Genomic DNA, 26,331 nt, shown 5'->3' with positions numbered 1-26,331 from the left:
TTACACATTTTTATAAACAAATTCAAAGGCTATGCTGGCTGTGACTCGGAGGCTGAGAATTATACGTGAAATGGTGCCATACCTGGTTCCATACAATAAACAGAGAGAAGGGAATTTAAAGCTGGTTAAACTGATGAGATACCACATCAGTTTAAAATTAGTCAATAGGAGAGGAACAAAGAGAGGAACAGGGAGGGAGGAAGGGAGAGGAAGTGAAAAAAAAAATAGAACCACATACTGTGAAATGAACAAGTTCAGTTAGAACGTTCATCAGGATTTGGAAAATCATAATGCCATCTGCTACTCTGGACCTCAGAACATCAGGGATCTCGTGGGCCCAGACGCTTTCATTTCCAGGAGGAAGGAAGGAGCTTAAACTCCCTGGAATGCTGCCTCCATCCTGGAATGAAGGCAACACTCCAGCCGCCCAGTTTGGAATCTCTTTTGAGAACATTTGCACTGTTCACAGACGTGTTTTCCCTGGTTTAGGGAAAATTAACGGCAGGCAAAGTGATTACAGCAACTAGGCAGTGAGACAGAGCAGTGCCCCAGCCCGAGCTGCTGGGTAACTGACCCTGGCATCCAACTTGGGCTCAGGGTGTGTAGGTCCCATCATGGTGGATTAAACGAGCTTTGTCCTACGGCTGGATGAGACTTCACAATAGAGCAACACATGTTAAATGACAGCAGCCAAAACTGGCCCCACCAGGCAACTGCCCATTCACAGAAAGCTATTCACAGGCCTTCACCACCAAGAAATTAATTCATTAATAATACATCACGCTTCGTGGACAATTCAAAGAAAACAACACAAAGCTACTTGTCCAATGACTGTCTAAAGATGCAGAATTTTCCCTGGTTTAAAAAAACACCCCAAATCTAATTGACTTACTGAGATCAAAATCATAGGGATGTTTATGCTAATATTTTGATTAGTAAAAAAGAAGAAATGGAAAAAGTCTATCCACTGAATTCATTCAGTGCCACTAGGAAATAATAAAAATATAGATTTTTTTCAGCAGTATCTAATAAAATCTGACTTTATGTAACTGTATTTTTTTTTTGTAACTGTATTTAAAAAATTATTTTTTCCTACTTTAAGTGACTTTGTACATTCTTCAGACTATCAGGAAAAATTTTGCTCTTAACTTGTTTCTTCTGTTACATTTTTAAAACTTCCTTCTTTCTTTCTCCTTCCTCCCGACAACTCATAAATATGAATTAAATATAATTATAAATGAACAGACATTAACTTTTGGATTACTGCTGTGTTTTGGTAGAATCTTAATGTCATTTCTAAAGAAACAGTTATTACCAATAGAACAAATAATTACTAGAGGAATCATGGCCTTAATGCTAACCTATTTTCAATTTTCAAACCAGTCAAACTGCATTAATTTAAACATACTGGACTTTTCAAAGGAGGTATTAGATTTCTAAAGGTTGCCTTACATAAAAGGAGAATATCGGTTTTCAGGATCCCAATTATACATTCCTGACACTATGAGACAGACGTCTAGTTAACCGTATCGCTGGAGGACACGACTATTGTATATCTACTTGTATTAACTTACCAAGTTTCTAATGCCTCCCAGTCATTAACTCATACAAGTTACAAATAACATGAAATCCCACATCATCAATACCTATTTATGCAAGTGGTTAGAGCGTCAGTCACTGTGGTGGGAAGCTCTAGGCATGCACGGGTCACGTCGGACAGCTCAGGCTATCGAGTCTTGTCTCACTTTAAACTGCAGTTAGGTGTTGTGAAAGAAAGAGGCCATCCTAGGATGCTGGGAGCAGGAGGGATGGGGGATGTTCCTTTTATTTTTTTGCTAACTTCAGAAGCCAGAATTATGGCGAAGTCCCTCAGGCAAAAAAATGAATAGACATTATTCCCTCTGGAGCTGGTTGATGCCACTTTTTGAATTCCAGGGGGGTATTATTAGAAGCCATTTTCCACACCCTCACTTCCCCACCCCCACCCCAAGAAAGCACCTGCTACGTTCACAGCCCAGCAGCTTCTCAGTTAACCAGCCCTCAGTTAACCTGTCCAAGAATGAGTGATTCTGCATGAATGAATTTTTAAAAGATAACAGTGGTTTAAGAGCCAAACCTTTTGTGTACATAAATCTTTCTAAAAGGAGTCAATCTCCTCCTTGCCAACATAAACAGAATATGCAGAAGAGAATTCAATTATTTCTTAAAGACATGGAGTTACTCTTACAGACAGCGAAACTGAACTGTGTTGCAATATACTTCTGCCCTTGGGGCATGTCTGCAATGCTTTCTAAGTTGTCTGCTTTTACAGTTTTAAAAAAATAATCTCTTCCTTTGATGCCAGAAAGTTCAGCTGTCACTTTTTGCTTCCATCAAGGACATTATAGTATAGTAAAAAGAGTCCCATCCTTTGTCCTTCAGTTTCCTCACCTGTAAAACAGAGTGCTGTGGGAGAGCAACATGACATTGGGGAACACTGGGGAAACATTTTATCAACCATAAGGGTTAAGGCTAGACTTCTGAATTTTGATAAAGGACTGTATTTATTAGCTAAATATCTCCCTGTCATATACTATTACTTTTTGGATTGTTTTTTCTGAGGTCTTAAAAAAAAGTAGTAAGTTCTTATAATTACGTGTAAATTTCATTCAACAAATGTTTATAAGTGACTACTGTACATTAATTAGGTGCAGTACTAGGAAGATAGAAATAAAAAGCCTGGGAACTTAGAGTCTAGTTGATAAACTTCTTATAACTGGGTCTGAAACAGGAATTGACATAGTTCTGAACAAGGTGCTTGGTGCTGCCCTACGAACTGAATGCTAATTATCTTCTTCCCACGAAGTGTGTGCGTGCCCCAGCTCAGTGACAGTTTGACTGACCAAGCCAAATGCTTCTTCTCTGACCCTACCTCCACCCTCTGCTACATCCAATTACTCACCAAATTCAGTTTATTCCATCTCCTGAATACTCTTCAAATATGCTAAGGCTTTTTTTTTTTTTTGCGGTACGCGGGCCTCTCACTGTTGTGGCCTCTCCCGTTGCGGAGCACAGGCTCCGGATGCGCAGGCCCAGCGGCCATGGCTCACGGGCTTAGCTGCTCCGCAGCATGTGGGATCTTCCCGGACTGGGGCACGAACCTGTGTCCCCTGCATCGGCAGGCGGACTCTCAACCACTGTGCCACCAGGGAAGCCCCTAAGGCTGTCTTAATGGAAAGCCCACATAATTTCTGATCAGGACTGTAAGCACAGTAAGTTCCTAACTGTCCTTCCCAATCCACTTTCCACAACCCCATCAGAGTGATTTTTCTGAAACACAAATCTGGTTCTGTTGATCCTCTGCTTAACCTCTCTCCCCTCCCTCCCCTCCATCCCTGCAAATGCTTTCAGGCACAATGTGTAAAGATCCTTCTAAATGTAGCCATTGCCTCATCTCTTTTAATACTTTGCCAAGCACTGCAGCCATACTGAACTCCGCATGGGCCTCAAGTATCTCTGAGGCTAACTCCTACTGGCCCTTTGGGCTTCCCTTCTCTGTGGAGCTCTCTGGTATATTATCACCTCCTTCACTATCTCTCCTGTGTTTCCCTAGCACCTTGTCCACACTTTTAGTATATGTAGAATTTATATGACTGCAAACATCATTAAATGCCTTGTCATAAATACCCTTTTATGTGAGGGGGTTAAAACGATAGTCACTGCGCTCCTCTTGAGAGCTCATTAAGTCTCATGCCATGTATATTGCCTGCAGTTTAGTTTAATATTTATTTATTGTTTACTTATTTATTTATTTTGGCTGTGCCGGGTCTTAGTTGCGACATGCGAACTCTCAGTTGCAGCATGTGAGATCTGTTCCCCCACCAGGGATTGAACCTGGGCCGCCCGCATTGGGAGCTCGGAGTCTTACCCACTAGACCACCAGGGAAGTCCCTTCCTGCAGTTTAGTTTAAAGTTATCTACTCATATATGACTGTTTACTAGCCTGTCTCCCTGACTAGAGTAGAAACTCTTTAATGGTGGCAACTGTATCTTACTCACTCCCTATTCCCAGTACCTAGCTTTGGGATCAATACAGGTTTACAGAATGACTGTTTGGGCTATAGTCGGTGGTTTTCAAATTATAATCTGTGGAACTCTAAGGACTTTTATGTGGGTGCCATGAGTGGGATGGGGACAGGGTAGAGATCGAAGCTTCCTATCCTTTGATCAAACCAGAAAGGCCTCGAAGTCCAAAAAAAAATTTTTTTAACTTTTGTGTGTCAAAGGACACCATCAAGAAAGTTAAAGTCAATCCACAGAATGGGAGGAAAAAATGTAGAGTCTAGTATCCAGAATACATAAAGAACTCTAGGCACTTCCCTGGCGGTCCAGTGGTTAAGAGTCCACCTTCCAATGCAGGGGACACGGGTTCGATCCCTGGTCGGGGAACTAAGATCCCATATGCCGCGGAGCAACTAAGCCCGTGCTCTGGAGTCCGTGCGCCACAACTAGAGAGAAGCCCTCGTGCCGCAATGAAAGATCCCGTGTGCCGCAATGAAGACACGATGCAGACAAATAATAATTAATTAATAAAAAAAGAACTCTAACAATTCAAAACTAATAATTAAAAAGGAAAAACCAATTTAAAAATAGAAAATGCATTTGAATAGAACTTAAAAGAAAATATTCAAACGACCAATAAACACATGAAAATATGCTCAACATCATTAATCATAAGGGAAATGCAAATCAAAACCACAATGAGAGACTACTTTACATCCATTAGGATGACTACAATTCAAAGGAAAAAAAAACCCAGAAAATAACAAATGTTGGCAAGTATGCGGAGAAATCTGAAATCTCATAAATTACTGATGGGAATGTAACATGGTGCAGTTGCTATGAAATACAGTTTGAAAGTTCATCAAAGAGTTAAACACAGGGGCTTCCCTGGTGGCGCAGTGGTTAAGAGTCCACCTGCCAGTGCAGGGGACACAGGTTCAAACACTGGTCCGGGAAAATCCCACATGCCGCAATTAGGCCTGTGTGCCACAACTACTGAGCCTGTGCTCTAGAGCCCACGAGCCACAACTACTGAGCCCGTGTGTCACAACTGCTGAAGCCTGCACGCCTAGAGTCCATGCTCCACAATAAGAGAGGCCACTGTAATGAGAAGCCCGCGCACCGCAACGAAGAGTAGCCCCTGCTCGCCGCAGCTAGAGAAAGCCCACGTGCAGCAACGAAGACCCAACGCAGCCAAAAATAAATAAATTTATTAAAAAAAAAATTAAACACAGAGTTTTATATGACCCAGCAATTCCACTACTAGGTATATATATCCGAGAGAATTGAAAACAAAATATACATCCACATAAAAACTAGTACACAAATGTTCACAGCAACATTTTTCATAATAGTCAAAAAGTGGAAACATCCCAAATGTGAATCAACTGATGAACAGATAAACAAAAATGTGGTATATCCATACAATGGAATATTATTTGACCATAAATATATATGAAGTACTGATAAATACTACAACATGGATGTACCTTGGAAACATTATGCTAAATGAAAGAAACCAAACACAAAACACCAGATATTGCATGGTCCAATTTATATGAAATGTCCACAATAGGGAAATCCATAGACACAGAAAGTAGATTAGCTAGTGGTTGCCAGGATTGGAGGGGAGAGAGGAACTAGGAGTTATTGTTAACAGGTACTGGGTTTCTTTATGAAGTGATGGAAATGTTCTGGAACTGAGCTGTATACTTTATAAGAGTGAATTTTATGTTATGTAAATTATACTTAAATAAAAATGTCAAAGTAAAAAATAGAAAACAGAAATAAGTTTCTCTGTGATGATCTCTGAACTTAGCAGTCCTTTTCAGCTGGATAGAATGGGCCTCAGTAGAAGAAAAGACAAACTTAGACCACATGCTATTTTCTGTAGGACTAGCCCTGCTAGAAAAAAATTCCTATTTTAATTTACTTCAAGGAGCGTCTGCTTGAGCCATGATCTCTACTAGGTGTGGGGATAAGTCCCTGTGCTGGATGACTTCATGATACAGTGGGAGACAAACTCACAAACTAAATTTGATTCCATACGATTAACAATAATAAAGCTTTGTAAACATGCTATGCTGAATTATGCCTAGCACTGGGTGGGCATGGGGCAGGATGGAAGAAATGGGAAGGTAACAGAGACAGCTTCAAAGAGGACATCACATTTGAGCTGAGCCTTGGAGAACACTTAGGCATTTACAAAGTAAAAAACGGGAGGCCATTCCAAGCAGAGGGAGGAACACAACCCTAAGTATGAAAGTGTGGGGCAGCCATCAAGACTAATGAGGGACCCAAAGTGAGGCTGAAAAAAACATGGGTGTGAATCTCAAATGCTGTGCTAAGAGGTTCAGACATTACCCTATAGGCAGGGTTTGGCAGGTTGAGATCTGTATTTTTTAAAAGATAATCCTGTGGAGGTAGGGTGGTAGGAGAAACAAGGCAGAGAGAAAAGCTAAGCAGCTTGTTATGGTTATATGTGGTTATAAAGCAGACTCTTCTCTCCATTTTCTTCTCCCTTCCCAGTCCTCTCTTTTCTCACTCCCTTCTTCAGGTATCACCCTCTTCTAGAACAGAGATGTCAGCCGCCTCTCAGTTTGCCCAGCTCATGTGCAAGTGTCTAGGTGTGTGATTAACCTCCATCCTCTTCTTTACTAAGCTGCCAGGTGGGGGTCAGCATCAAACACTGCTTCCTTCCAGCACTGGACATGTTTGCTGGCATTGCTAGAAAACATCAGAGGAGCCAGGTCTAAGAGAAGAGTCCACATGAAGCCTCTTGTGAGCTCAGGAGTTTCGTGGCATGGATGATTGTCCCCATTCGTGACTCTTTTTAGTACCACTGTTATGATGTGCATATGCCAGCCAGGCAGATAATAAATACTGGAGGCTCTCTTATGTCTCAATTAAATTTTATGATTAAATAGAGTCATAAAAACTCACAGAAGACAAAGCCTTTTATAAATGGAATTTTGTAATGATGGGCTATTAAATATGCTTTGGACCAAGAGAGTCTGTTCCCATCTTAAGCAAGCCCACTTTACTCCTCCTCATCACTGAGGACCCAAGGCCAGGCCCCAGAACAACACCCCCCCAGCCCCCTCGCCCCAACCTCTTCTTGCCCATCACTCAGCTGGCCACTTCCTTTCAATCGTCCTCTCCCCTATCCCCACTGTGGCCTTCCTATCAATCCTTTTCAAGCTACACACCTTACAGGGAAAGCCATCATCTCCCCTACCTTCCAGACTGGGGCACAAAGGTCCTCCTCTTAAAGCCGTGATTTGCCCTGGCTCTAGCTGTCTATTGGCTTGGAACCCTGGCATTGTTACAGTGATTCCATTATCCTGATGGTGTCATATCCAAGAAACTGTTACTTAATCTAAGGTCACAGATTTATACCGATATTTCCTTTTAAGAGTTTCAGTCTTAGCTATGAAACACTTACATTTAGGTCTTTGATCCACTTTGAGTTAGTTTTTGTATATGATGTGAAAAAAATTCATTCTTCTGCATGTGGATCTCCAACTGTTCCAGCATCATTTGTTGAAAAGACTATACTTTCACCATTAAAGGGTCTTGGCATCCTCATCAGAAAACAACTGACCATGGGTTTATTTCTGGACTCTCAATTCCATTTCACATGTCTATCCTTATGCCAGAACCACACTATCTTGATTACTGTAACTTTGTAATACGTTCGGAAATCAGGAAACCTGAATCCTCTTTGTTCTTTTTTCCCCAAGATTGTTTTGGCTACTCTGACTCCTTTGCATTTCCATGTGAATTTTGGGATCAACTCATCCATTTCTGCAAAAGAGCCCACTGGGGTTGTGACAGGGATTGCACTGAATCTGTAGACCAATTTGGGGAGCACTGCCATCTTAACAATATGAAGTCTTCCATTCCAGGAATGTGGGATGTCTTTCTGTTTATTTAAGTCTTTAATTTCTTTCAAAGATGTTTTATAATTTACAGTGTATAAGTTTTCCACTTCATTTGTTAGAATTATTCCTAAGTATTTTATTCTTTTTGATGCTAACTGTAACTTGAAGTGTTTTCTTAATTTCACTTTTAAATTGTTCATTTTGGGTTACTAATATATAGAATTATAACAGATTTTGTGTTTTGATTTTATATCCTATCATTTAGAAGATACTTCTGATCAGGTATAAAACATGACTTACAGGAATTCACTTTTTACTGGTAAAAGGAATAAATAAACAGATGTATAAACCAGGGATTTGTTAATTGTCCTGCTGAGCACCTACAGATATTAGATAGAAATTAATTTTTAGCTATAATATGCTTGAAATACACACACACACACACACACACACACACACTCAGAGTAATAACCCATTTTTCTGGCTGTCATATTTTAGATAACCTGAACATTCTGAAACACATCTGTGAACTCAAAAATGATTTGCAAGAAAGTTTCAAGCCCTTCTGTCTGACATTTATTTTTTTCCTTTTTTTTTTTTTCGGTACACGGGCCTCTCACTGTTGTGGCCTCTCCCGTTGCGGAGCACAGGCTCCGGACGCGCAGGCTCAGCGGCCAAGGCTCACGGGCCCAGCCGCTCCACAGCATGAGGGATCTTCCCGGACCGGGGCACGAACCCGTGTCCCCTCATCGGCAGGCGGACTCTCAACCACTGCGCCACCAGGGAAGCCCTATTTTTTTCCTTTTTTGACCTTGCCAACTTCTCATCCTGTAAGACCTAGCTTAAATGTCACATCTCCTGATCCACCCCCAGAACAAACCCTCTTCTGGCAGAACAAACCCTCCTGTTTCTGGGTTGTATAGTATGCATCCTATAATGAAGCATAATTATTCATTTCCATACTCTTATCTTTTCCAAGTCTGTGGCCTTCTTGGGGGCAGGCTCAAGGGGGAAGTCCCCACTTCAGTCTTTGCAATTCTCAGCACCTCAATCCACTGATGTCCTGGCTGGCTCCAGCCAGCCTGGGATTCGGTGACTCAGATATCACTGCTCTGTTCCCACCTGCCACATCACCAATGTGGCCAGCCCTTTGTTGCCAGCCAAACCGGGAGCCCAGGCACTGGGGAGAGCATTAGATGGCTACATAGCCTCCTGAGTCCCAGCACACTGTACTGGCCCAGGATTTGGGACTATGCCTCCGCCTTTCTACCCTGACTCAAAAATCTAATCTGCAGTTGACCTGGGAGACTTGCCTGGAAGAACAGTCCTCTCTAGGCTTGGAGGCTGCCCTGAGCATGGCCTGATCAACCTGGGCTGGCATACAGTGGGCACTTTTGAGGACTATCTGCTGAATGAATGAACACAAGCCCACCCATTTTACTTCATCAGCCTCAATCTCTCTTCTCAGAGGAGTGGTTTGACCTTACACATACCACTTGGGTATCCGATTTCATTTGAAACCTTTAATTTTGCTAGGGTCACCATCAGGAGTGCAAAGACTGAGACAAGATGATCAGATAACTGGGGCAGCCAGTAGTCACTGACAAGAATGAGGAGTGACCATAGAAAACAGAGGTGATCACAAGAGAGAACACAAGAAAAGCACCAAGCAGAGCAGCACACCCATGTAGGGGTCATTTAGTTTGGGAGCAAATGGCTCTCTACACCTCAAAAAGCCCAAGCATATCACTGAGAGCCAAGGCCAAACACACAAGCAAAATGGCTGGTAAAATTCAATGAAAGAACAAGGCAAGATCCCCACAATTCTACAGCCCTAGAGGGCATCAATACATCAAAGTTTAGTTCAGTACCATGTTCAAAACAGGGATCTGAGTCATCAAGAAAAGGTTACGATACCTTTTATAAAACCTTTATATCAATGAAAGGATATTCATTACACTTTATCAACAGGCTGTCAAGAGCAAATACATTTTAGAAACATTCTTTCTAAAAAATGCAAATTTTCTCACTGATGTCAGAGCTTAAAGTAGTATCAGTTAGCTAGACAGCAAGGGCCACTGCATTCCCCACTGATATCAGATGGCTAAGGCATCATGGCACGCATAGACATACGTCACTTACAATGAACCAAAGTACTTTACAACTCAGGTATTCAGGGACTTGGAGAGGGCCTGATTATGAGTTTTACAGTAAGAAGTTCTTTTGAGAGAAGCAACTTTGAGGCAGAGATGGTATCTCTAAGACAGCAGCACTCAGATCCTGAGTTAGCCAGGTCCAAACCAGACAAGCTCCACCCCCTGAAATAAAACTAAATTTCTCAGATTTCTCTTTGGAGCCTGATTCTCTTGGTACCTTGGCTACTCATCCAGTTCCTGTTCTGTGGTTCAAATTTCATGTTCATGATTCTTACTACTACTACTCTGTTTAACTTTTGGTGTCTTTATTTGGATATGTGGTGGCTGACTCTGGCTTTGTCCCATGATTCCACCTTCTGATTCTCAACTCCTGACATTCACTCCTGGCTACTCTATCGCTGGCTCCTATCCACCTGATCTTGTTTTACTACTTCTTTGTTCTTTGCGAGGCCATGCTAGGAGGTCAAGGTACATCCACATATTAATAAATAAAGTACGTTACACTGGGCTTTGCTTAGCTTTTTTGTACATGACTCCAAATGTATCCATCTTGCTTGAAATAGATTCCCTTGGGTGGTACTTTTTGATTTGACTTTTCCCGAAGAGAAACAGTATATACTCTCATTGGATAGCCATTTCATAATGAGGTATATCCCATGCCCAAAGAGTAGGATAGTTCAAATCCTGGCTGGTTATATTCATTCAGAAATAGAAGCCCTAAATGTCAGAGGTAAATGAAGATAGACAGTTAATTGTCCTCTGGGATCTAAAAGGGCAGACTTAGCCATTATGGAAGAGATTCTCAAACTTTCATGTGCAAAGAGTTGGGAAGCTAGTAAAATGTAGATTCCTGGGCTCTACCCCTAGAAAGTCTAATTCAGAGATCTGGGTCCAAGAATCTGCATTTTAAACAAGAGTCTTAGGTAATCCTGATGTAGTTAGTCCTTGGACTACCCTTTGAGAAACACTATATCACAGCAATGAGAAATCTGACAAACATGGGGCAAGCACAGTAATTAAAAGATCCCACCAATCCTTCCTTTCTTAGAAGCTATGATGCACCTTGCCTCAGGCAGGTCACCTGGCCAACTCTTTCTTAATACTCTTATTCCCAATCATCAGCTTGGTTCCAAGATCAACTTAATGTTTGTTTTAAAAATATATGTGAATTTCCCAAGTTTCCATTAAAAAGATATTTGAATGTTTTTAGAGTAAATGGGAATAGATGTCTAAGTTATAGTTTTCTCTCAACTGAGGAAGAAGTGCTATAAAGAAAAATATACGATTTAAGCTACAAGCTATTGTCCTTCATCACACATACCTTCTCTTCTTAGAACATCTCCCTATGATGATTTCAAAAGTCTCAAGATTTTACCCATATCAAACAAGTAAAATATATTAAATTTAATAGCAATCACTGCTACTTTAAATAAGGAATGAAAACATCCATTTGATCCAGAAAACCTTCAAGTGAGCTCTCCAGCAATACCTATATTACTGGTGAAGGTATCTGTACCTGAACATTCTGATGCCCAGGAGCCTGGCAGACCAAGAACAGCAGAGCCCAGTAAAGACGGCAGGCTGTGCACTTGACTGGGTAGGCCATTTCCCTGGGCACGTCCCTAAGCAATCCTGAAGGGGGAGCTCAGGAAAATCAGTTTAATTGGGAGGATTCTGATGGCCATAGGATGCTTTTGGAATCTAAGATGACAGAAGATATTGATGAGCTATTAGATCCAGGAGGCCTGTCTGATATTTGAGATAATGGGGCCTCCATTTGTTTCAGGACGATGCCTTCATTTTTGCACTAACATGGTTTATGGCTTGCAAGGGATATGTGGACTGACTGATGCAGACATTAGGGATGTTGGCGCTCCATTCTTACTATTATTGTGATATGTGTATGTGTTTGTTTCTTTCCTAGGAGGATCTTTATTTTTTCTCCCAAATCTCATAACTGGTTATACAGACGTTTAATTGAGAGGAATAATTATGAATTACAATATTTTTTCTTTCAAACTTTCCTATCTGAATCATTTATTGCCGACATTACAAGCATTTTAAATATTGTAAAATTAAAGTTTAAAAAATAAACATTGCTAGCAGGCAAGCTCAAGCCCAGAAAAACTCAGTTTTTAAAAAACATTAATGTTTCTTAATCGGAGTCTTGTATACTATAAGACTGCTAAATTACAGGAAAAAAAGGAAGTTAAAGTCAGTAACAAAAGTAGTTGATTGAGAATGAAATTCAGGTAGCTTAACTCCATAAAGGCAAAGGGACAGTGAAACTCGATGGATAAGGATGATCAGAGGTAGGATGACTTAACATGTGAGAATACTAGTTAAAAGCACAAAAAGTTAGGAGTATGTTCTGGGGAAAATTCCTAATTAGGAAATTAAAGCTGAAGTGTTGATCTAGAGCTTCTGAACACTTTTATCACTCCGCTATGCTTTCGGTAAATAAAGCAAGGAGGACAAATTTTATCCAGCTTATGTTTGCTGTTCAACTCTGACCCTTGCCTACTGAATGACTTTAAATGTGTTACGGAAAAAATGATACCACTTTAATTTCCGGCTCCATCCCCATCTGGCCAGAGAGAGGATAAATTAATATTATCGTGTTTTGTCTTTAGGGCTTCTGATGCCCCCAAGGACCAGCCTGTGGGACAGTCTGTTTTGGCAGAGAGTCTCGGCTGGAATCAGAAGAGCAGGATTCAGGACAAGGCCAGTTCACGTAACACAGCTCAGAGCCATACAACACAACTTGCTCCGAGGATGTTGGGCATTGTGCTTCATTAGGAAACAAAATATAAGCTTTCCACACCATTAGGAATGACTTTAGGAGTGAAAGCACATAAGACGATGCCTCACCTCATCAACAATGCACTGCAGAAGCTGGAGAGGCTGCAATGGGAAAGAAGAAAGGAAAAAGTATTAGCCTCTATGCAATATCTTTACAGTGGAGTGGAAAGAAAAAATCATTAATGCAATAAAATATAGCAAGATTAATCAACAACAGCAAACTCTTATAAAAACATTGATGCTCAGGATGTTCTATTATTTCTAATGGTACCTAATCTAATACAGGCAGTTAAAGGTTTGCAATTTCTTCAAAATACAATTTGCTAAGTTTAAAACAAGGCATTCAAGCATGCAAAGGAAGCAGCCATCAGGAAAAAGAAAAGTGAATTTTTTTCTGAACTCATAAAGCTTACCATTAAAGATCCCTGGTTTTTCTGAATCTGAAAAAAGGCAATATGTAATTAGCATGTCATAATCAAAATGACTCACTTGGACACATTATGATCACTGAGAGAAAATTATTGCATTGCTGGTGGCAATTTGTGGGCATGTGTTAACACAATTTACATAATGAAAATACACAAATGTTAATAGCTCGCTTCTCATTTATAGGCGAAAGTCAGCAGAATGTTAATTTCACACAACACTTTTTAGTACCCTCCAGGTTGTATTAGAATAGGGAGAAAAACCATAATCCATTTCAAAAGGCTGTTTACGATTCAGATATAAATAATGTTTTATATTGCTAGATTGTGAACACTGGGCTTAATGTTGCAATCATTGCTAATGTTATGAAGCTCACTCTTTTTAAATTAAAAACCGATTTATTTAAAATTGAAATTAAATCATAGTCAGAAATTAGAATTTTGGATTCCTGCCAGTGTCTGCTCACAATCCCCTATTTTGTGAAGAAAACTTTAATTATGTGGTTGAAGTATTTGCCTCTGATTCAGGAGTGGCTAAAGACTCCACCTTTTCCAAAGTTCCTTCAGCAGGGCAGCAATGCTTTCTGGGAAAATCAAATTCATGCAAGTTTTTTTTTTTTTTAATTTATTAAATTTATTTATTTTTGGCTGCGTTGGGTCTTCTTTGCTGCGCGTAGGCTTCCTCTAGTTGCGGTGAGCGGGGGCTACTCTTGGTTATAGTGCACAGGCTTCTCATTGCGGTGGCTTCTCTCCTTGCGGAGCACGGGCTCTAGGTGCGTGGGCTTCAGTAGTTGTGGCACACGGGCTTAGTTGCTCCACGGCATGCAGGATCTTCCCGGACCAGGGCTCGAACCCATGTCCCCTGCATTGGCAGGCGGAGTCTGAACCACTGCGCCACCAGGTAAGCCCCATGCAAGTTTTAACACTGGTTTTCAGGGGATAAGAGCAGAGTCAAAGAAGATGCCTGTTCTGGAGGCAGCTGCTCACACAGCTGACACCGATAAACCACATCTCTTAGAAAGTTACTAAAATGTGACACCAAATTAATAAAACATCCACTTAGTAGTTAAAGTATTAAACATTTCAATGTGCACCCCCCAACCAAAAAAAAAATTGCCTGCAGTTATTACAAACTCAATGAAAATGGAGTCCCAGGTACTAAATTTCCTAAGGAGGAAAATTTCAGGAACCAAATATAACTATTGAGGAGTCAGTTGTTTGCTGTGATAACTGTGCTTCAACCAGCTGGTAAAATATAGGTAAACTAGTTAATAGTCCCTTATATGCTTTTAATGGTGCTTTTGAAAGTTCTTTCACATACACGTTCTCATTAGATCTCACAACCACCCTGAGCTTGGCAGGGATGGTCATCTCTAGTCTACGATGGGAAAAACCGGGCCTCCCAGAGGTGGGGCAGGCCCAAGGCCACAGGAGCAGGCTGTGGTTGTGCTGGGGCCTCTCCTGTGCTCCTTTCTCTCCAGCATCATATCTGCCTACAATCACAGCATTCCTTAAAAACAACTGGATTTGCATGTGTTTATACTTGGCATGGTAAAGTTGATAAATGATCAGTTTTGGCACGTGGGTTCTTCTCAACTAGACTGTTAAGCTCCTCAAGGGCAGAAGCCATGTTTTTGCATTTCTTTTGCATCCCTGTGGCTGATCAGCAGACCCTTCCACCGAGTGCTAGATGTTTTAAAAAGTGCTTTCCCATGTATTATCTCAACTGAACATGGTACCCACTCCTTCCTGCTCTTGGCTCCTCCTCATGCCCTACCCAATCACCACTCCCTGAAACCTCCATCTCAGGTTGACTGGCTCTCAGTCTACTTTGATAGTTCCTACTGAATGTTGTCCTGATGCTTCTTCTTGTTCCTCTAGCCAATGAGTACTTCTGCATAAGGGTCTGCGGGGAAAGATTTACATTAAAAAGGAAGACAGAGCTGTTAACTACCACCTTGGAGTGATTAGGGTTTTAGTAACAAGCCACGGCACCTTTAAAAAATCATGAAAAAAACCCAGGTAAATTCTCCTATGAGATATCTTTGGCGTTTGCTTTTACAGTTGGTCCTTGATCAACATGGGTTTGAACCGTGCAGGTCCACTTATATGTGGCTAGTTTTCATTAGTGAATACTACAGTACTAAATGGTCCATGGTTGGTTGAATCCATGGATGCGAAGGAACCTCGGATACTTGGAAATTGGGGGCCGACTAAATTATAGGCAGATTAATCCCCTCGTTGTTCAAGGGTCAACTGTATTTTTTTAAAGTACACACAGATAAGCACCGCCTCCCCCAAACATTCTCAGTAAGATATATCTACTTCAACAGGAGAGTTACTTTTTCTAATGTACACAGAATTAGAAAGCTGTTTTTGACATCAAAGAGAATGTTTTTCTTAAATTTCCAATAGTCAGGAGGATTACAAATTCTCTGAGGAAAACATGTAGCAAACATTTTAAGTAATGTTTCAAAATGAATTCAGGAATGGATTGTGAGGCACCGTTCCCAGTAACATGAGTTGCGTGAACTAAATGAAAATTTCCTCATAAACCGAGACCTCAGAAAAAGTTTCCACCCTGCCCTAATCTGTGGGTTAAAAGCATGGTTTAAGACAGCTTAAAATTGTACTATTTTAACACTTGCTCTTTACTACAAGAAAAGGAGAAACAGCAATATCAAAGTCTGTTTTATGATCTTATAACCATACCGTTATACTGTTTTGCCCAGGTTTTTAAAGGGAGACACTGTTATCAGGTTTTATCACACAGTTTTGATAGCAACATACTACATGAAATCATCTTCATAAATTTTGTATTAAGGTAGCAGTGCCAGTACCTGAAATTGGTTCAAAATGCTTAAGATACTCACTTACTTTTTAACAGTTACACAATGCAGTGACATATCTTCTATTTCGCAAGAATCTGATGATGCAACATCATTGTAATTGATTCATTTCTCAATTAAATAAAGCTACTGTGCTTTTCTTTATATGAATGCCACATAGACCATAGAGTTAGATGTAGTATCTCCTTTCTCTGTCTCAGATATATGGCCTTAAGTGCTATATTCTGTTCCTCTGTTAATTCCACCAGAAAATTTAATGTCACGGTCATATTTTTCAAATTCTGAACTGCCATAAATTCAACTGTATTTATATTAGGCATATTTTTCACTGCTAAACTCTTTGTTGTTTACCTTTTTCAAGACCACATTACTGTACAGGCACAGCAATCATAAAACAGATCCAAACAAAGTCAGCCTCCAGTCGTGGCCTCTGCTTTTGCACACAATTCATGAAAAAGTGAAGCCCCTAGTTTTAAAGCACATTAAAAGTGGTACTAAGGGTCCTCAATATAAAATGTTAGCTTCGTGAATGCCTCTCTTTATTCTGGGTCTGCCTTGCAAATGCTTAGCTGTGAGAGCAGAGTTCAGAGGGACACAGTAACATTGTTAGGGCTCATGTACTGCCTGCACCTCCCAACATATGAGATGCTGTTTATAACTAACTTGTCCAAGTCCACCTTCCTGCCTGTACATTTTGCTTGCGTTGAGTTTTCTATGTCTAACTGATACTTCGGGACAAAGAACAGAACGATAATTGCTCCAGTCATAGGCTTTGCTAATCAGTCTCTAGAACTAGTAGCATTTTGAAACACTATTTAGACAAACCTCTTCCCTCTTCTGGGCATAGCTTTTTTTTTTTTTTTTTTTTCTTTCATCAGCCGTTAGGTTCAAGATTTTAAGCCACACTAACAGGGGATAGTTATGCCTCATTCTAATATAAGAGAGACCCTTATGTGTTTAAATGGGGAAGAATGACTTCACAACAGGCAGGCCTAAAAATCAGTTAGGTCTGATATTTAGGGTATTACTGCAGTCATATTTACCTTGTATTTCCTTGCAAGGGCCATACAATTGAGTTGGCAATTAAAAAGCTCCCATAATATGAATTGTGACTTTGGAAAACAAACCTGGAAAGGAAACTGCCAATGCAAAAGTTTGCTCATGGGGCCTCAGCTATTTAATCAATGACTCTGGTGATAAAAATCAACTTTGGAAGGCTCACACTACACTTCTATCTCTATAGAGGTACTTTTTACACACACAGTGGTAAAGCAGACCTTGCTACCAGTGCTTTTATATTATATTCAGAAGCACAATCAGAAAACTGAAATGAATCCACCTATGTAACTTAGAGAAGACACCAGCTATAGCTTTCATTTTCTCTTTTACTCTCTGAAATTATGGCCTGCCCTGCAGCTCTTGTCTGAGAGATTTATGTGTGACCTGGGTCAGATCTTCCAATATCAGTTGACAAATTTTCTCTTTACATATTTACTGCTTTTCAAGCTTGTGTTATTTTCTCTTAAATAGAAAAAAGAAATATAAAATTAAATTATATGGTTGGGATTTTAAAAGAATATCGTTTTTATTTGTTGTGCTCCTGGCATCACATTCTAGCTTTCAATGTTGAACTCTATTCTCTTTTTAAACTTCAAATTTTAGAACTGTAGTTATTTTTCAAGGACTCCTTTTTGGCGGGGGGGGTTTGGCCGAGCCATGCGGCATGTGGGATCTTAGTTCCCTGACCAGGGATCAAACCCGTGCCCCTTGCATTGCAAGTACGGAGTCTTAACCATTGGACCTCCAGGGAAGTCCCAAGGACCCTCTTTTCAAATCAGATTCATTAAGCTATAACTCTGGCTAAATATAAACAGGGATTAAGGCAAACTGAGATTTTATATTCAAAATGAAGAATAATGACCTATTTTTTTTTTTTTTTTTTTTTTGCGGGGAGATGGAAGGGACCTCCAAGAACTACTCATTTTGCTGTTAGGGAAACTGATGCTCAGAGGGGAACAGTGCCCAAGGCCACAGATAGAACCTGGATTAGAACTGACTGCTGACTCACAAGGCTCCCTAGTATGGGGACAAATGCATAAACTTTGGAGTCAGAAAGATCCCTGGAATTCCAGTCAGATCCCCATGGCCTCAGAAGGTCCCTCCCTTCACTAGGCTTAGGGCTCTTGTCTAGAAAGTAAAGGATGAGCTAGAGGGGCCCAAAGACCCCCCAACCCCCCAAGCTGCCCATTCAAGCACCATGATTCTTTTTCCTACCTGAAGGAGAACTGACACTGGCACTCAATCTGACTGTATCTGGCACTGTGCTGGGTGATAAGACTTAGGGTCACATCACCTCTAATCCATCATAACTTGCAAAAACAAAGTGCCCAAATCTCAAAAAGCCCTCAGTGAGAGAAAAAAATCACTTCCACATGACCACAAACTGAATACATACTGCTTACTAACACTAACTTAAAATAAGAGTACCCAAACAAAGGACTGTTTTTTTGAAAAGGAACAGAACGAAACTTACCCGGGTTAACTACAAATGGGAATTTTGGCAAACTGATATTTTTAGACACTGAATGTATTATGAGACAAAATAAATGAATAATATATATTATTTCTAATAATATAAATGAACAAAAACAATTCACTTGTGCTATCCTATCTCCCCTGTTCATCAGCCTCTGTCCTTGTTCAAGTTCTTATCATGCCTGTGAATCTATCAGCATAGCTTGTATAGGACAAAACAAAACAGAAACAAAAAATAACTCATATCACTTATTTAAACACAAATCAATCACTTAAAAATAAGTGATAAGAGGATTTAGAAAGGGGCTACTCAATAAAGTGTAAGAAGGTCACTATGATTCCCACATTCTAAGAAGATCCACTCACTGGCACCTTCTCCCTGCCCCACATCCCAAACTCGGGCCGGGGTGCTGCATTCAGGAGTGACCAGTTTTAAAAAGTTAAAAATAGATATCCCTGAATTTAACAAACAGCTGGGCGGGCTAGAAAGGCTCCAAGATGCCTAGAGGAGGGCACAGCTCAGATGGGACCAGGCAGAAAATCATCGCAGCCATAAATTAGGTCACTTGGCTCTTACTGCTTCCCGAGTATCAAGGACAATGCATTGTCACACAGCACACAACAGCTGGAGCACCAAGGTAGGGTGCAACATCATTCATGTGCTGGGTCTGCCAGTCAGTGAGCAGGAAATAAAGGACCTGATTGCCAGTCTATACTCTTTTATCCCTTGTGTATGTAAAATTGACATAGCTCAGGTCCTCCCCCACACAGGTGTACAAGAGCCCGAGTAAATCATCTCCCGGGCAAGTAAATGAGAATTGTAATATTTAGACCTAAATTCTGTGAGAAAAGCAGGGGCTTAGGATCACAATTCAAAACGACCAACGTGAATTACAAAACTGACCTTTTCCCTAATGGTACCAGGTCTGGTCAAGGAGTCCATTAAGCACTAGCTTTTCAAAGAAGATTTTAGACACCTGCTGTTTCAAACTTTTCTCTTTTCTTTGCTCCAAAAAATGTGTGGTCTTATTTCAGAATCTAGGAAGAATATCTGTTCTTTGGGTATGGGAGAGGGGGAGGTGTTGCTTTTTCTGAGAAAGGCCTGTTGATCATTCTACTCCTTATGGTCAAATAAATCTGCCATAGCAAAAGTTATTTTAGTGTGTCAAAATGTCTGAAAGGTTTTTTCTGGAGCTATCAGTTAGTTTGCATCTCTATTAGCGTAAATTCTCCACATGCCACAGAGCCCAGAATGATGTTCGAGGTCAAGTAGTCCAATTCCTTGTTCCATGTAGAAATTCGCTTTATAATATTCCTGACAGGGATTTCCCTGGTGGTCCAGTGGTAAAGAATCGCCTTCCAATGCAGGGGCCATGGGTTCGATCCCTGGTCAGGGAACTAAGTTCCCACGTGCCGCGGGGCAACTAAGCCCACGTGCCTCAACTAGAGAGCCCGCCTGTTGCAAACGAGAGAGCCCATGCACCCTGGAGTGCAGGCGTCTCAACTAAACAGAGAAAATCTGCATGCCACAGCTAGAGAGAAGCCCGCACACCGCAACATAGAGCCCGCGTGCCTCAACGAAAGATCCTGCGTGCCACAACTAAGACCCAATGCAGCCAAGATTAAAAAAAAAAAAAAAAAAAAAGAAGAGTGGGGGAACCGATGAAAAAAAAATATTCCTGACAGACAGCTAGCCTGTCTTTGCTAGAAGACTTCCAGTGACGGGATTCCAACGATTCTATCTTGGGTAGCTTGAATTGTTAGGAAGTTCATTCTTATTTTGAGTCCAAATATGTCTTCCTATAAGATGCGCCCATGGTCTGGAGCTGTAGTGATTAAGTCTAATGACAGCTCTTCACATATCTGAAGATAGCTGTCATGCCTCCACAATGTTTTCTTTCCTGAACAAACATCCTATTGATATTTTCTTCCCAGGATCATTTGCTATGTTTGGTTGCCCTCTATCCTTCTCCCTTCCATTAGTAATGACACTCTAACAGCATTCCCCCACCCCTAAGCAGCCCACATGCTTCGTGGGAAGAAGACTTCACCCCCAGCTTTAGAGATGGGGCATGTGGTTCAGGCTTAAACTAGCTGGCATCACCTAAATGCCCTGGGTGCAGGGAGTTAAACTGGTCCAATCAAACCGAAGCCCAGAGCCTCTGGTTGCTTGTGGGGGAAAAGAGAACCTGCTCTTTCGTTCTAAACTGGGAAGCAGGTCACCCCAGGAACTCTACAGCCATTCCTGGTCTGTGAAGGGAGAAGCCTAATAAGAATAGAGCTCAAAGTGACTTACCAGATAAAGTTCTACCTAAAACCAGCGATACTTAGATTTTCGGTCACGTAATTCAATAAATTTCCCTTATGATTGAGGCAACTTTGAGTTGGGTTTTCTGTGAGCTGAACCAGAAAGCTGTCTAGAAGGACCCAAGCATGATTTCACATCCTCCTTTGAGGTTACCTTTCTCTGAGTGTGGTGCCATATGTGTACGTTCCTCATAAAGTGTGATATCCACGCCTGAACACATACCTTGCACTGGCTTAGATCACCTTGCTTTGGACACTATACACTATTTAGTAGACTGTCATAGAGGCTACAAGTGCATTCACATTTTTGATAGCCACGTCACATAGTTGGCTCAGTGGAGAGAAACAGAGAAGTGTATAAGTCTTGGGCTGAAAAAGAATTACTTCTTTCCTGTACTCTTCTATTTCTTATGTGTTTCACACTGACAGAGTACTTGAGAGTCAAACTGAGTGGATCATTAAACCAATTACAGAATCTAGACAAGTCTGATGAAGTTTCTACCTGTTGTCTTTCCCCTGTAACTGACAGAAAATGCAAGAACCTTTTATTTGTTTGGCTGAGGAGAGTCTTGCTCAACACTGAAGCAGACTCATAGACTTGGTGTCTGAAAGCACCTGAAAGGTTTTTTAATCTGACCTAGCTTCCGCCCCATCTGACCCTTGAATCCCTCCTTTACACCCCTGCCGACCGGACTTCTGTCTGAATACATACAGTAATGCGGAGCTTACGTTTTCTGACTGTCCATTCTACTTCCTGTTCCAGTTCTACCCTAACAGTACAAATCCACATCCTTTCTTACAGAGAATCCTCAAATATCTGAAGACAACTATCACATCTCCTTGGAAGCTTTTATTCTTCAGGTATTAATGCTGGCAGGGTAGAGTGGAAATAAGGACATGGAAGAAAAGGGGATGAAATTATTAATTTAAAGCCTAAGGATGTGTATTGATTCTTAGTTCCTGCTGATTCTAAAACATGCTATTGCCAACATGTAAAAAAAGTAAAATTAAACTAAATTATCAATTCATCAATTCATATATATTTATGAAGTACTTACTCTGTGCCAGCCACTGTACTAGACTCTAGGACTCAGATGATGGATAAGATATAATTGCTGGTCCACAAAAACAAAGTGACTTATTAAGTTCCCTGAAATGTAGTGGCAGAGCTGAGACTTACGCACGGGGCTTGCACGCACCGCTAAATGTCACTGAATGTTTGTATAAAATATAGTTCGCTAGATTCAGGATGCTGTAAATTTCTAAGACAGCTTCCCCATGCCCCCCAAAACAGGTCATGTTTTTAGGCATTGCAAGGAAGGTTTTCTTTGTGAGCTAAGACTCCACATATCGCTCCTTTTTTTTTTTTTTTTAACCGCGATATATCTGACAACATTTTTTGGCCTGCTGAGATTCTGAGATAAGCTGTAACTGCAGCCACTACATGGTTCATACGGGATCAGGAAAGAAAAAAAATCTTGAAATACAGTCACATATAACGATGTTAATTAACGTGTGTCTTACTGGCTTGACTGTAAATTCAAAATAGGTTTAAAGAGAAGAAGTCATGGATCTAGAATGAACTGAAGAAAGTCTGACTTCTGTTTCAGAGTTTCGGTTCACACCTCTCCTATTTTGAAATAAGTAAAATAAGGTTTCAATATACTCTAAGGGAGGACATGGGGAGACGGTGTTGAGTAAGGTGGCTGAAGGTGTAGAAAAGAGGAGGAAACTGTTCATACAAGATAAAAGGAGACCACAGAAGTATCTAGTCCAGCATTTTTCAGTCTTTGTTTACCAAATAACTCTTAGTTCATACAAGATATTACTTAGACACATTTTGAAAATTAACAGATAATGTGTTCATGTGTGCATGCGTGTGTGTATGTGTCAGAGAGTGGATGCCCACCTACTGTATTTGGCACGTGACTGACCTAGGCCACCTCCATCAGTTTCCAGATGAGAAAACTGAGGTCTGAAAAGAAATAAGGTCAAACAACTAATAGGAACAGCCAGGACCAGAACTCAGGTTAACTCTGTGTGTGTGGCTGGGCAGAAACCATATACTGATAATGATTCAATTTGTCACTTGTTGGGTGTGTCACCTGTTGTACCCCAGATGTCTCTGCCCTGAGTCACTGAGCATTTCCAGCTGCCTGGCTACCAAGGAGGCATAGGGCTAACCAAAGAGCAGGGGCTGGAGGGAGGCCTTTAGCCGGGAACATTCTTTTGTTTACTGTATTGTACCAAACTAGAGCTAGGACTGGGGTCGAGGTCTCCTCATGCCCAGAATGGTGCTCTCTGAAACCTGTTTCTGAACAGAAAACAAGACAAGCTCCATCACCCTCTTTGGTCTTTCTTTCCCCAGACTTCCTTACCTTCCCCCCCATGGTGTCACCACCTATAGACCTTGACAGTGTACAGCACAACAGAGTCTACACTTGGTTCTAATTGCTTTCCTCAGTTTCCCACAATTCTTTGGGGACGACACCTTGGCTCTGAGCGTAAACACACAACTGCCTCCTTTCTTAGCTCCTAGCAGTCCCTGGCACCCTCTTTCCACCTGGTGTGTCCTGGGCAATCTCCAGTCTTAAATCGAATCAGCTCTTTGCTCCTTTTAGGCAACTCACTGATTTTTCAATGAACTTAGCTTGTCTGTTTTATTGGCACTAAAGAAGGTTGCGTTCTTAGCATCATTAACATTTTAGTTGAGGAAGAATTCCCAAACTCCCCAGGCATTAATCCAGAACTGTTAAATATCTAAAAAGTAATCTGTACTCAAACAAAGCTTGGCCAGGTCTGCCCCCTTTTGAACTTGGATGCCAATGAGCCCCTAGCCCCAAATCTACCCAAGTTTTCTATACTGAATGGTGATAAGTAAAACACTGGAGTACAATAAAGTTGATGTCTTTGTCTGTTGTTGCTGCTGCTGCTACTGCTGTTGAAGACCACTTCCCCCCAGGGATCCATATCCATCAGCAATTACCTGGCAGGCACGGAGCATCCTACAACAGTAATTTCCATCTCTGGAGACACACCAGTCACCAGTTGGAGGCAGTACTTGAGTGGATGGGTGTATAAAATAAGGATAGCTATTTGGGCTCAAAGCCTCTGGGTGCCTTCTCTCACTTTCTCCCCCTGCCCCATTCCTCTAGAGTGGGAGACAGTCTGATCCTTTTGCCAAATATCTGGTAATCATCAGTGAGTCATTTAGTGGCTATGGACCCCCCTTTCCTCCTCTGTAAAATAAATGAGTTGGACTAGACCATTGTAAAATCTCCTCACATCCTGAAATTCTATGATTCCAGGAGGTAGTACCAATGAAACCAAAGGGGGAAAAATGGAAGGCCTTCCAGAACACAAAGTCTAAGAGGAAAAGAAGATAGTGAAGTCACCCCTGAAAGCCAGACTGGGCACCAAGTTCATTACTTCAAACTTCAATTCTATTTCTGGGCTAAACTGATTATTTAAAAATTGTAAAAGAATCACGGTCCCCAGTTACTGAATTAAAAATGACTAGATTCTGCATATAATTCTATACATTAATGATTATGATTGTGAACGATAAATTATAACACAAAAAAGAAAGACTGTAAAGGAAGGCTCTTATGGGATCAGAAAAGTAATTCATTTTAGTCCTAACTGGAGTGAGACATGGTCATATATTTTCAGAGTTACATAGGTAAATCCCTAAAGTACTTTCTGGAAATATAAATAATACTAATATTACCTTGCTCTTATTTACCACCTTATTTTTTTCAAAGTGGTCTCTTAGGTATTAGCTCATTTGATCATGACGACCAATCCTCTAGCAGTCTAGAAAATGTTCTACGTTATGCCAAGTTAAATTCATAAAGGCTGGCAGGGAACCCCTCAGAGGCATGTGCCAACTGACCTTAGGGTAGAAATCTTAAAATGCAGTGATTTCCAACCTCAGACTGGCTCTCAGTCATCTCAAAGGGATTCATGAAATTCTCAAGCTCAATTTCATTATCTGGTCTCTGCTACATGTGCCATCTCCATCCTGATACAGCACTTCTCTCCTCTATCATTCTACCAACCCTTTCTAACTTCCCTCCCAGTGTTGCTTTAAAAGTCATCTAAGGACATTCCCAAACTATTAGGGAGATGAATGTCACAGTAGCAGCAGTAACCTATTGAGTTGAAGTACTGCAAGGACACCAAATACAACATGCTGCTTTAGACCTTTATCTTTTACAAGATGACTCTCCTCTTGACTAGAATACCTGGAAAGTTCTTTTCCATCCTTCTAGCCTTAGAGCCTCAGCTCAAGCATCATCTACCCTGTGAAACCATAGTTTCCTAAAGTGAGCTGACCTCTTACTCTTGAGGCCAGAGCATAGTACCTCCTGTAGGGCTCCTTTTATATCAACTGTCATTTGTTTATGTTTTTCTTCCCACTGCACTGGACTTTTGATAGTAGGGACCACATCTGTTTCATTTCTGTACTCCCAGTGCTTAGCATAGCGCCAGGACAGAGTAGATGCTCAATGACAAATACGTGTTCAATTAAACTGAGATGTATGTCATAAAATAGTTTAGAAGGTGCTATAAAACCAAACCAACATTGGGTTAGTGCTTTTTAAAATAATAGAGACAATCACTAACCTAGCTGGCTAACTACATATACCTCAATTGAGGTATTAACAAGTAATTTATCTTTAATGGAAAGTTTCACATTTCTAAGCTACCCACATTTGGGGGATGATTTCTCTTCCATTTCTGCTCCATTTTAAAGATATAGTGGGAACCCACCTCCTGTCTTCAGCATAGACTAAGCAAATAAAGTTATGAGACCACTTGATAAGTATGAAACAGACATTGGGAGAAAAATTTGACATAGGCAATTAAAAAATTCCTGGGAAGAAGCAAATGTGTATCAGTGAACATCTTCATATCACCTAAATTTCACCTCTGCATTTTATGGAACATAAAATCTGATTTTATGGCTTGAAATATCAGTATATTTTAACTGTCTATATCCTCAATAGTGAGAACGAAAATAAACAATGAATTAAAACATGTAGGCTAGAAATGTTTGGAAAAATAAAACTGCACACATATCACTCTTTTGGACTCTTGCCAATTAAAGGTTAGAACCTGAAGCTGGGGTATTAACCCACTGCTGTTTTTGTCTTTGACCAGAGATCTCACACAAAATCTGGATACTTACAGTTTACTAAAATCCTTGATGTTCAAATTTCAAAAAGTTCATGCAACAAAGCATAGATTCCAAACACCTCTTTTCAAAGAAGGCAAACTTTTTTTTTTTTTTTTTTTTTTTTTTGGTATGCGGGCCTTCCTCTGTTGT

The 26,331-nt window shown here is 40.7% G+C and overlaps 1 protein-coding gene across 11 annotated transcripts in view; it reads right to left on the bottom strand.

Moving 5' to 3' along the window:
* The window catches only part of MAP2K5 (mitogen-activated protein kinase kinase 5), a 281,510-nt gene that overhangs the window by 47,270 nt on the left and 207,909 nt on the right, over positions 1 to 26,331 (bottom strand). For 10 of the 11 annotated variants that reach the window (XM_055088056.1, XM_028494957.2, XM_055088058.1 and 7 more), the window contains 2 exons: positions 13,297 to 13,323; positions 12,953 to 12,985 (listed from right to left, as the gene is read on the bottom strand). In XM_055088056.1, the coding sequence (XP_054944031.1) occupies positions 12,953 to 12,985; positions 13,297 to 13,323 (60 nt within the window). The remainder of the gene's footprint in view (positions 1 to 12,952; positions 12,986 to 13,296; positions 13,324 to 26,331) is intronic. The other variant, XM_055088057.1, reaches the window with a different exon arrangement.

The sequence above is a fragment of the Physeter macrocephalus genome, chromosome 11, assembly GCF_002837175.3.
Source record: "Physeter macrocephalus isolate SW-GA chromosome 11, ASM283717v5, whole genome shotgun sequence".
NCBI lineage: Eukaryota > Metazoa > Chordata > Mammalia > Artiodactyla > Physeteridae > Physeter > Physeter macrocephalus.
The sequence above is the reverse complement of the archived record's forward strand: the minus strand, read 5'-3'. Positions and strand labels throughout refer to the sequence as shown.